The 12,266-nt window shown below is 45.3% G+C and overlaps 1 protein-coding gene across 1 annotated transcript in view; it reads left to right on the plus strand.

Moving 5' to 3' along the window:
* The window catches only part of LOC106553938 (uncharacterized), a 50,029-nt gene that overhangs the window by 15,733 nt on the left and 22,030 nt on the right, over nt 1-12,266 (plus strand). The window contains exon 2 of the mRNA XM_087711777.1: nt 6,704-9,525. Coding sequence (XP_087567903.1) covers nt 6,792-9,525 — 2,734 coding nt within the window. The 5' untranslated portion in view covers nt 6,704-6,791. The remainder of the gene's footprint in view (nt 1-6,703; nt 9,526-12,266) is intronic.

The following is a 12,266-nucleotide window of genomic DNA, read 5'->3' on the forward strand; positions in this document are numbered from 1 at the left end:
AAGGCCAACCATTTTGGTCTGCAGAATGCTTCTGGAGGTGTGTGCAAAAAAGAGGGCACATAGAGTCCCAAGAGGCCAAAAAACAGGCAAAAATAGCCCGTTTTTGGCCTGCAGAATACCTCAGGAGAGGGGGGAGGTGAAAATCAGACCACACAGGAGGCCCAAAAACGGCCCATTTTTCAAATGGTCCTTCCTCCCCCCCTGTTATTGGAAGGCTGCTCATTTTGGCAAAGATGGTCGCTTTGGCCCCTCTCTCCATCCAGGGCTCCTCTCTGTCCAGAAGGTGGACGTGGCTGTCCCCGAAAGAGCCACCCTTGGTCATTTCAGGTGCAGATGGACCTCTCCTCCTGATGGGCTTCTCCTTTGAGACGCTATACAAATCCTTCCTTTCTCCCCCTCCCAGTCAGTCAGAACTGAAGAAGCTTCTTGGATGAAAAGCGAAACATTTTCAAGGGAAAAAATAACCAAGAAAGTCCAGTTTGCCTTTTGCGGGGTGTAATGTTCCCGTGGTTCGTCCATGAGGCCAATTGGAGAAAAGACAGGACACAATCTTTCTCGGGATGGAGCGACGATCCAGATTGGGGGTCTGAGAGCCCCTTTTATTGAGATAGGACAAAGGCAGGAGGAGCAATAGCATGTGGTTAAAAACAGCCTATAAAACTACAATTTCTAATCTACTGCTCAGGGAAGTTCTGTCTATATATGGTCAAATCCTGGATGTCATTGGTAGGGCACATCTCAGGATGTTATGTTATGAACTATCAGGATGTTATGGAGTTTTAGGAGTTTGTTTTCTCCTGTGTGGTTCAGCGTGGCTCTGCATGCCCCGTTATCCACTGGGCCATGGGTGACCGCTACGCCTACACAAGGAACTATATTACAACAGCGGGGAAAATTCACCTTTGGGAAAAGAAGCCAGAGTTTTATTACTTGCGGCCCTTTCTGGGGGGGGGGGGACTCTGCCATCTTCCCTTCTGAGCTCAAGTGGGAGAGGCTGAGTTTGGGTCGGTCCCCCCTTTCAGCCCAGAGCTCACCAGGCACAGCTGGAGGGCAGAGGCAGCCATGGGGGTTCACCACAGGCAGCCATCACCTTACGACCATTTGAAGTAATGAAGGAGCCCAGCCGAAAAAGGTCCTTCATGACTGCGATCCATAATGGGCAGACGACCATAAATTGAGGATCAGCTGCACGTTTTTATTTTGATTTATTACCAAGTTTAGCAACCACCTAACAGAGTGGATGATTTCCCTTCTTGCGGAAACCCATTGGATTCCATGGCCACCTCTCTTGTGAAAGACAGCTGGGGGAGAGGGGAGGGTTTCACAATAATAAAACTAAAACCAAGAGAAACAAAAGAATCTGGCACCACACACACACACACACACACCCCTCCGATCCTGCAGCCTAACTCTGTCCCAAATATTGAGGTCCCTAAAGTTTTTCAAAAGGCTAGATAGCTGGATCCCCCAGGAAAGGATCTTCCCCAGGGCAGGGGGCTGCAACAGAAAATCCACCCTTCCTGGCTCCCACTAGATTGCAAATCCCAATGGTCAGGATCAGGGTTGATTTATCAGTTTTATAACGGTTTGTCTCCCCTTCTTCAGCTGCTGGTTGAAACAGAGCAAGGGCTCTGCCAGCCACACTCGCCTCAAACAAGTTCTGGCCTTGAACATGGATTTTGGATCCTTTCATTTCCCCTCCTTAAACAGGGGATCGTTTTCATAAGCGTTCACACTCCTCAAACACACAGGTGTTGTCTACATGGACGATGGTACGTGTTGTATTCCCCAGCCGGCATGAATCCTGGGAGCTGAAGTCCACCCATATTAAAATTCCCAATCAACACTCAGGACATCCAGGATGGCCCAGTGGTTAAGGCCCTGTGTTAGAAAGCCTGGGGCCATGGGTTTCGGCCAGTGGTGGGTTTCAACAATTTTTGTAATCTACTCTGTGGGTGTGGCCTCCTTTGTGGGAGTGGCTTGCCCTCTCTCTCTCTCTCTCTCTCTCTCCTTTCTTTTGTCTCTCTGTCCCTTTTTTCTTTTTTTCTTTCATCTCTCATCTTTTTCTTTCTTTTTTCTTTATTTATTTCGTCCTTTCTTTCTCTCTCTCTCTCTCCCTGTGTCAGTCTCTGTGTGTGTGTGTTTGTGTGTGTGTGTGTTTCAGCCCTGCCTTGGCTATGAAAGGTTGATGGGCCATCTTTGGACCAGTCACTCTCTCAGCCCAACCCACCTCACAGGGTTGTTGTGGGGAAAATAGCGGAAGGAAGATTGAGTCATTTGTAAAAACAATGAAGGCGAATGTTAATAAGTTTTTAAAAAATCATTTCTATTTTGCAGTGGCTTCCCTATTGTGTTGCCTCTGGGAATCATGGTGAGAGAGGGGCTGCTCCCCCAAATTCTCTCCTTTCCTGTCCCAGGAGCTCTGGGGGTTGGCTGATGCCCTCCCCCCCCCAAAGGGTCTGAGGCTGCAGAAAGCCCCTCCCCAGAGACCCCAGACCCAATTTGAACTCTCACAGATGGAGAGGGGGGTCATCATGTAATCCCCTCCCCAGTGGCTCTTGCAGATCAGCGTGAGACCCGATGGCAGCTGAATTAAAAGGAGTAAAAATAGATATTTATTATCCAATTAGGAAGGAAAACCCAAAAGTAAAGGTACCAAAAAAACGGAAAGTCCTGACTTCTCCTTCCTGGCACTTTGAACGGAGGGGAGATTTGGGGAAGTGGAGCTATTAAGAGGGAAGTGGAGCTATTAAGAGGTGGGGTTGCAAAGGAGGAAGCGGAGCCCGAGAGGAAAGCAGAAGTTTTGCTTCTCCGCTTCCGTCCACCGGTCCCGCTTCTTCCTCGGAGGATCGGCGCAGGATCCCTCGGGAGAGGCTTCTGGGTCCCGCTCGGGGCAGGTGGGGCTGCTCTCCCTCCGGCCTCCGGGCCTCCCCTCCAGCCTGGAGATCTGCTCCCCGCCGGGAGGAAGAGATAGAAAAGATCTCCTCGGGGAGATCCGTCTCTGGCTTTGCCTGCAGAGGGCTGATCCCTCCCTTCCCTCCAGGGTGGGCGAAGGCTTCCCGGGTGGAATCCGTGAAGGACCTTTGGGTAAGTTGCTTCTGAAGGTCTCTCTGTGGTCCGTCAGAGGTCTCTGAGCATCCATATCCCGCACGTGCAGGTGGAAAAACGGAGCTTTAAAAACTTGGTTGAGGTTTGTAATGTGCTCTTAACACAGACCGGCCTCATTGCTATGGAGAGGGGAGAGTTTGGGAGAAGTTTGGGAGAAAGGAAAGTTTTAAATTAACTTGTCTTAACCTACAAGGGATCCCTTTTCTTTGAGCTCAATTTAAAAGGGGAACAGATGAAATCCTTTGTCCTTATGCTAATGTTGAATCTGCTCGGTAGAATCAGGAGAAATCAGTATTTTCCCTCTTTTGCCCTGAAAGGGATGTGATGTGGCCCTTCATGGTGGATGTTTTGCAAAGCGAGGTTTTGAGGCAGGTTGTGCTTCGCTATTATTTGCTGAGGGATTGCTATGAACCAAAGGGAGGCAGAATGCTTGAAGTGTGTGTGGGGGGGGGGAGTAAGGGTGGTGTCTCCTCCATGGGCTACTTCAAAGTCAGCAAGCATCCATGCTACATCCCAAACTGTGCTTCTCTGTTATGAAAATATCTGGTCTGAACCTAATCTGTACTGTCTGTCTGTCTGTCTGTGTGTGTGTGTGTGTGTGTGTGTGTGTGTGTTGCTAGGGGGGAGTTAAATGTCTCCTTTTGCACTATTGCAATAGAAATAGCACTTAGACTTATATACCGATTTACAGTGCTTTTACAGCCCTCTCTAAGCAGTTTTACGGAGCCAGCCTCTTGCCCGCAACAATCTGCGTCCTCATTTTACCGACCTCGGAAGGTTGCAAGGCTGAGTCATCCTTGAGCCTGGTGAGATTTGATCTGCCACATTGCAGGCAGCCAGCAGTCAGCAGAAATAGCCTGCAGTACTCTAACCACTGAGCCACCTGGGCTCATTATCCCATTTTACAATATTTTTGCCACTATTGTTGAGCAACAACTGCAGTTGTTAAGTTAGTAGCATGGTTGTTAAGTGAATCTGGCTTCCACCATTGCCTTTGCTTGTCAGAGAGTTGCAAAAAGGGGATCACGTGACCCAGGGACACTGCAACCATCCTAAATATGAGTCAGTTGCCAAGCGGCAACTGTAAATGTGAAAAATAGTCACAAGTCACTTTTTTCAGTTCTGTTGTAACGTCGAACTGTCACTAAACAAACTGTTGTAAAGTCAAGAACTAGCAATAGCACTTAGACTTATATACCGCTTTACAGTGCTTTACAGCCCTCTCTAAGCAGTTTAGAGTCAGCCTCTTCCCCCCAACAATCTGGGTCCTCATTTTACCGACCTCGGAAGGTTGGAAGGCTGAGTCAACCTTGAGCCTGGTGAGATTCGATCTGCCAAATTGCAAGCAGATGGCAGTCAGCAGAAGAAGCCTACAGTGCTATACTCTAACCACTGCACCACCATGGCTCTGATACACTTGACTTCTAATAAAACTATATCTTACTCAACAAGTGCGTTAGGAATATAATCTAACAGTTGGGTTGGCAATATATAAATCAAGTAACAACGTTGTACCTGTTCCTTTAAATCATGCTGTAAAATGTGATTGGTTGCTGTTTTCCTCAATTGGCCATAAGAGGGAGCCAGAACGACTGTTAGCTCTTTGTTAGGTGCTGGGCTGATCTGATCTGAGTGTTTTGGAAGCTGGCTGTTAAAAAGTGCCGTGAGCTATTGTAAGTTTTGCAACTGCTAGCAAACTTTTGGTTCTGAACTGATTATATGATACTGGACTATGTTATTTGGATTATCCCTTAACTGAAAGACATTGATGACTGACTGTCTTATCCGTGTATGACTTGGACTGTTTGATGGACTCTGATACCTCTATTTCCACGAACGTAAAAGCCTATTAAACTGCAGTGTCTCTGTATGCTGGTTTGTGTGTTCTCCAACAACACTCTCACAACACTTCTCTGAACGCACTCGTTCTCCCAACGGGGAGCTTCCCTAACAAAGTGGAGCCAATGACTGTTTCAATTTAAGAGTTTGACACTGGCCTTGTGAGCGGGTACCAGGACGAGCTGATGGCCAGAAGGCGGCCTTTCGCAATTGTCACTATTTTCCAAAACGCCTGACTGAGACAACTCAGCCCCAGAAAGCCTTAAATCTTTGTTCTTTCACCTTTCAAAAAGAGCGGGAAAGAGCAACCTATTTCACTCATGCTCTGCCCAGGGGTGTGTTAACTTTAACTTTAACTTTTAATAAATTTATATGTCGCCCAATCCTGTAGGACTCCGGGTGGCTTACAGATAAAGTTAATATAAGGAGTTAAAAATAAAGAAACAATTTAAAAAGAAACAATTTAAAAACAACACACCATACACTCAATCTGGGTGGGGCTGGATCTCGTTCCTGAAGTCAACAGCCCCAGGCCTGCTGGAATAGCCAGCTTTTAGTGGCTTTTCGGAAGGCCGAGAGAGTGGGGAGGGTTCTGATCTCTACGGGTAGGTCGTTTCACAGGGTCGGAGCAGCTACAGAGAAGGCCCTCCTCCGAGGAGCCGTCAGCCGGCATTGTCCGGTCGACGGCACCCAGAGAAGGCCCAGTCTGTGAGTTCTTATCAGCCGTTGGGAGGTATGTGGCAGGAGGCAGTCTCTCAGATATCCAGCAGTCTCTACTATAAAAACTGCTCTGCGCATGCACAGAAGCAAAAAAGAAGATCGCAGTGCCTATGGCGCCAACCAGAGAACAGGTTCGAGTGCGTGGCAGGTTCGAGCGCGTGGCAGGCCTGCCAACAATCCATGCCGCCAAACCTCTACCGGTTTGGCCGAGCAGGTCTGAACTGGTAAGAACCCACCACTGGATCTGCCCCAACTGGACTCTCTTACCTTCCTTTGAGTTGTCCTGCTGACATGCATTGATCCCTGTTGGATTTCATCTTGCTGGTTTCTTCGGTTTTGGCCCATCAAAGTCTTGGTTAAATCTCGGTTTGGAAGATAAACATTCGTTTTTTATGGATCCAATTTGGGTGGGTTATCAGGATCAGAGGTTTTGTCTTCCAAGGTTTCACACTTGTGCTGGAGCTCTTCTTCAGGCAACTTCTCTCTAGCAGAGTGTGTGCATTTCTCTGTCATGGTCCACACAAAGAACTATGCCACACCACACAGCACACACACTGCTGGAGGGAGGTTCCCTGAGGATGGGCACTAGCACGAGTCCGAAAGCTCGGAAGACAAAACCTCTGGTCCCGATGACTGACTGAGATTGCATCCTGCAACTTCATCCTGGGATGCGAATATTTACCTTCATTTGTGCTTTATTTTTATTGGACAAAACAACAAGGCTGTGACGTTTTTCGCCTTAATTATTTGTCTTTCCTATAGGCAGCTACTCACGGCTACAACTGGATTGCAATCCCACTGGTTGAGCAAAGCTGTAATTACTTGACAGGTCACATCACTGTTTGCTCAAGAACTGCAATTCTAAACTCAATGTTGTGGTTGTTATTAGCAATGGCACTTCGACTTAGATACTGTACATAGTGCTTTACAGCAGTCTCTGAGCAGTTTACAAATGTCAGACTCAACAATTTTGTGATTTTTCCATGTTTCTCGAAAGGAAATAATGTTCTCATCTTCTTTTTTGTTCCACTGGCAGGAAAACAACTGTGACCAAAGCTTCACCTGCAAGACAACTGTCAACAGATAGTAGAAAACAAGCACACGGCAGCCACCGCCAGGAAAGCATGGAGGGTGGGAATCTCTTGGATCCCCCATCAGACACAAGAAGCACTTCAAAAACAGCCAAAAGAACCCATGAATGCTCAGAGTGTGGGGAATCCTTTGCTCTCCACTCCCTCCTTTTGACCCACAGGAAGGTCCATGTGGGAAGTGGATCCAATGAAGATTTGGAGGGCGAGAAATCCTTCTCTGGAAAAGACACCAAAGAGAGAATTCACACAGGGGAGAAACCTTACAAGTGTTGGGAATGCGGGAAGAGCTTTTCTCAGAGCTCAAGTCTTCGGTCCCATGAGAAGACTCATGCAGGAATCAAACCATACAAGTGCTTTGAGTGTGGGAAATGTTTCACCCATAGTTCAAGTCTTCGGAGACATTGGAAAACACACACAGGGGAGAAAAATGAAAAGTGCCTCGAATGTGGGAAATATTTTTCCTCGAAATCAAGCCTGGTGCGACATCAGAGAATTCACAGTGGAGAGAGACCCTATGAATGCACAGAATGTGAGAAAACATTTGTGGGTCCTTCTGAACTTCGGAGGCACCAGAAGAGGCACAAGGAGGAGAAACCCTTTGAATGTGGGGAGTGTGGGAAAGGTTTTGTTACACGAACAGTGCTTCAGGTTCATCAGAGAATCCACACAGGGGAGAAGCCGTATAAGTGTGGAGAGTGTGGGAAATGCTTCTCCAGCAAAGGCCTCCTTGGAAGTCATCAGACGGTCCACACAGGAGAGAAGCCACACAGATGCGTAGAATGTGGGAAATCTTTTGCTCAAAGTGGAGCCCTTTGCAGCCACCATAAAACCCACACAGGGGAGAAGCCACATCAGTGCAACGAATGTGGAAGATTTTATCGTACCTCATCAGCCCTTAGAAATCATGTGAAAACTCACACAGGGGAAAAACACTACAAATGTTTAGACTGTGGGAGACAATTTGCTCATTCAGATTCCCTTAGACGTCACAGCCGAATCCACACAGGGGAGAAACCTCACAAGTGTTGGGAATGCGGGAAGAGCTTTTCTCAGAAGTCAGATCTTCAGTCCCATGAGAAGACTCATGCAGGAATCAAACCATACAAGTGCTTTGAGTGTGGAAAATGTTTCACCCAGAGTTCAAATCTTCGGAGACATTGGAAAACACACAGAGGGGAGAAAAATGAAAAGTGCCTCGAATGTGGGAAATGTTTTACCTCGAAAGGAAGCCTGGTGCTACATCAGAGACGTCACACTGGAGAGAGACCCTATGAATGCCCAGAATGTGAGAAAACATTTGTGGATCCTTCTGAACTCAAGAGACACCAGAAGGGGCACAAGGAGGAGAAACCCTTTGAATGTGGGGAGTGTGGGAAAGGTTTTGTTACACGAACAGAGCTCCAGGTTCATCAGAGAATCCACACAGGGGAGAAGCCATTCAAATGTGGGGAGTGTGGGATGTGCTTCTCTCGAAAATATAACCTTGGAATTCATCAGAGGGTCCACACAGGAGAGAAGCCACACAGATGCGTAGAATGTGGGAAATCTTTTGCTCAAAGTGGAGCCCTTTGCAGCCACCATAAAACCCACACAGGGGAGAAGCCACATCAGTGCAACGAATGTGGAAGATTTTATCGTACCTCATCAGCCCTTAGAAATCATGTGAAAACTCACACAGGGGAAAAAAACTACAAATGTTTAGACTGTGGGAGACAATTTGCTCATTCAGATTCCCTTAGACGTCACAGCCGAATCCACACAGGGGAGAAACCTCACAAGTGTTGGGAATGCGGGAAGAGCTTTTCTCAGAAGTCAGATCTTCAGTCCCATGAGAAGACTCATGCAGGAATCAAATCATACAAGTGCTTTGAGTGTGGAAAATGTTTCACCCAGAGTTCAAATCTTCGGAGACATTGGAAAACACACAGAGGGGAGAAAAATGAAAAGTGCCTCGAATGTGGGAAATGTTTTACCTCGAAAGGAAGCCTGGTGCTACATCAGAGACGTCACACTGGAGAGAGACCCTATGAATGCCCAGAATGTGAGAAAACATTTGTGGATCCTTCTGAACTCAAGAGACACCAGAAGGGGCACAAGGAGGAGAAACCCTTTGAATGTGGGGAGTGTGGGAAAGGTTTTGTTACACGAACAGTGCTTCAGGTTCATCAGAGAATCCACACAGGGGAGAAGCCATTCAAATGTGGGGAGTGTGGGATGTGCTTCTCTCGAAAATATAACCTTGGAATTCATCAGAGGGTCCACACAGGAGAGAAGCCACACAGATGCGTAGAATGTGGGAAATCTTTTGCTCAAAGTGGAGCCCTTTGCAGCCACCATAAAACCCACACAGGGGAGAAGCCACATCAGTGCAACGAATGTGGAAGATTTTATCGTACCTCATCAGCCCTTAGAAATCATGTGAAAACTCACACAGGGGAAAAAAACTACAAATGTTTAGACTGTGGGAGACAATTTGCTCATTCAGATTCCCTTAGACGTCATAGCCGAATCCACACAGGTGAGAAACCTCACAAGTGCTCAGAGTGTGGTCGGTGTTTTTCCCACAAAGTTTGTCTTGTGACCCATCAAAGAACGCACACTGGAGGAAAACCATATAAGTGTCTGGAGTGTGGGAAATGTTTTGCCCATCCTTCAACACTTCACACGCACACCAGATATCACACAGGAGTGTGGCCTTACAAGTGTGCCGAGTGTGGGAAACCATTCCTTTGCAAATCAAAGTTAAGCCTCCATCAGAAAATCCATAGCAGAGATTAACCTACTGTATTTGTCGGAGTATAAGATGCTCCAAAGTACAGAAGATTTACACTGTTTGTGGTGTTACATTTCTTTCTCTTTTGTAATTTTTTTTATTTTTCCATTTTCACAACATATAATCACATGTATTCTACTACATAACCAACATCATTTTGCATTATTGTTTACATCAATTCATCTTACCATCAGCTCCCAAAACACAATTGTTCAGCTCTTCTGCTTCCATACACCGTATTTATCCTAATCCATCACTTTCTTCTCCCTCTCTCCTCCCACTCCCTGCCTCCTTTCTTCCCTCTGTCATCCTTCCCTACTCCCCCTTCCTCTCTTCTTCTCCTCTCTCCCCTCCTCCTTTCTCTCCTCCTCTTCCCCCCTCCTTGCCCTCTCTCCTATTCCTTTCTCCTTCCCCTGCCTCCCCTCTTTTCTTCCCACTCTTATCATTTACTTGGTGTATTTCGGCTTCTTAGCAAGCTCCGTTTCATGTTGAAGGTATTTATCAATATACATATTTCATTTTAACATTCTTTCTTGGAAAAAAATAGAAAAAAGTATACATATATAGTTATTGTGCTTTTAAGCCCCTCCCCCCCAATCTAATTTTGGTCGAGATGTAGACCTGGTTACAATTCCTAGCTATTCTCATCATTATCTTTATATAATTATACATCCTTATGCGCTCCCAACTTGTGATTCTATCTTAAAATCATAATAATTTCCCATTGTAGATACAGTATATTCCGTGTTCCCTCTCTATTTTTCTATAACTTGGATTAAATAATCCTTAAATTGTCTATAAATGACACAGCACACTGTTCAATGTTTATTACGATTCCCTTAATCTATTATGTAAAGGAAAACAAGCAGTAAACATCTCGCTTTTTTCACCATCTTAAAATTGAACCCATGTTTAGTTATCTATCCTACTGTTGTCATTTTCAGTCAATTCGCAACTCGGTTTAATTATCATATGTAAAAGTGAAACAGAATCCTCTGCTTTACAACCTCCCCATATCAGTTTCATATTTATCCACAGTCAATGTTTTTTGGCTTTTTTAGTTATCTTTCCATTATTATGTTCAACCAGTTAGCAACTCCATTTTATTTTCATATTTAAAAATAAAACCCTTATCTTACCTTATATTTTCACCTATCTAGGTATCTGATTTTTTCCTAGTAAGTGTTTTGTCCCATTTCTCTGTTCCTGTCTTCCCCCTTTTCTTTGTTTTAACACCTCCACTCCCAACAGTTTTCCCCAAACCATCCTCACTCAAGTATTTTTATATTTCTCTTTGTTGAGGTGTAGCCTCCTACTTCAATTTTCTTTATATCACTAACAACCTTCAAGAGCGGAGGTGGAGCAGTGGTTAAATGCAGCACTGCAGGCTACTTCAGCTGACTGCAGTTCTGCAGTTCGCTGTTCAAATCTCACCGGCTCAGGGTTGACTCAGCCTTCCATCCTGGTGGGTAAAATGAAGACCCGGATTGTTGTTGGGGGCAATATGCTGACTCTGTAAACTGCTTAGAGAGGGCTGAAAGCCCTATGAAGCGGTATATAAGTTTAACTGCTATTGCTATTGCTATGAGTACTTTTATCTGTCACCCCTCCTCTCTTTACCATTTTCCCTATACCAATACCAAAGCTGATGTGGGTTTATTATCTGCTTTTTATTTCCCTCTATTTCTCCCCCTTCTTCTGAATTCTTCTTTAGATATCTGCTTCACTGGGTTCAGAATTCCATTTAAGCTTGATTTTATTGATTTATGTATATTTTTTATAATTTCACGTAGTTCTTCTAATTCCCAGTTTTCCATGATGTTCAAAGCTATAGTTTGTTATACAATCCTTGTTTCAGAGTTCTACTTCACCTTAGATTTATCTACTTCAATTGCTATGGAAAAAAGCAATGAGGGCCCACTTAGTCTTTTGTTCTTCCTTGATATCCAATTCCAAGATTGCAGTTGGTTATACAAGCTGCAGTTATTCACTTAAGAACTGTGGCAAGAAAGGTGGTATAATGGGCTTAGTGACCAAAGGTACAATGGCATTTTAAAAAGTGACTGATGACCATTTTTCACACAGCGACCATTTTCACACTTAATTGAATTGAATTTATTGTATTTATATGCTGCCCTTTTCCCCGAAGGGGACTTAGCAACCATTGCAGCATCCTGATGGTTACGCGATCAAAATTTTGATGTTTGGCAACAGATTCGTATTTATGATGGTTTCAGTGTCCTGGGGTCATATAATCACCTTTTGACAAAGTCAAATGGGGAAACCAGATTCACTTATGTTACTAACTTATCAGCTGCAGTTATTCACTTAAGAACTGTGGCAAGAAAGGTGGTGTCAGCCTCTGCTTTGCTGCTGCTTCGGCTGCCATTGAAACGGGGAGGGGGGCATGGTATTTGGGAGGGGAATTGTTATGTGCTGGAGGAAGTTTCTAGATGCTGATCTGATCACCTTACTGCACATGTGGAGGAAGGGAGTTTCCCGCCAAGGCCAACTGTCCAGCATTCCATCCTGGTGATGCCTTTTGAAGTTATCTCACACCTGACACTTGGGTGCAACATGATTAGACTATGCACGGGGGTGCCAAGGGGAGGGGAATGAATTATGCATGATATTATTAGCTTTCGCGCCTAATTAACCAGACTCAGCTTAGCTTTGCAACTGTTCGTTTATAATTAGTAAAAGTACACTTGATTTCCATTCAAATGGAGTTGAAT

This window comes from Thamnophis sirtalis, unplaced genomic scaffold, assembly GCF_051295495.1.
Source record: "Thamnophis sirtalis isolate CommonGarterSnake01/CBP01778 unplaced genomic scaffold, rThaSir2_p1.2 scaffold_3, whole genome shotgun sequence".
Lineage (NCBI taxonomy): Eukaryota > Metazoa > Chordata > Lepidosauria > Squamata > Natricidae > Thamnophis > Thamnophis sirtalis.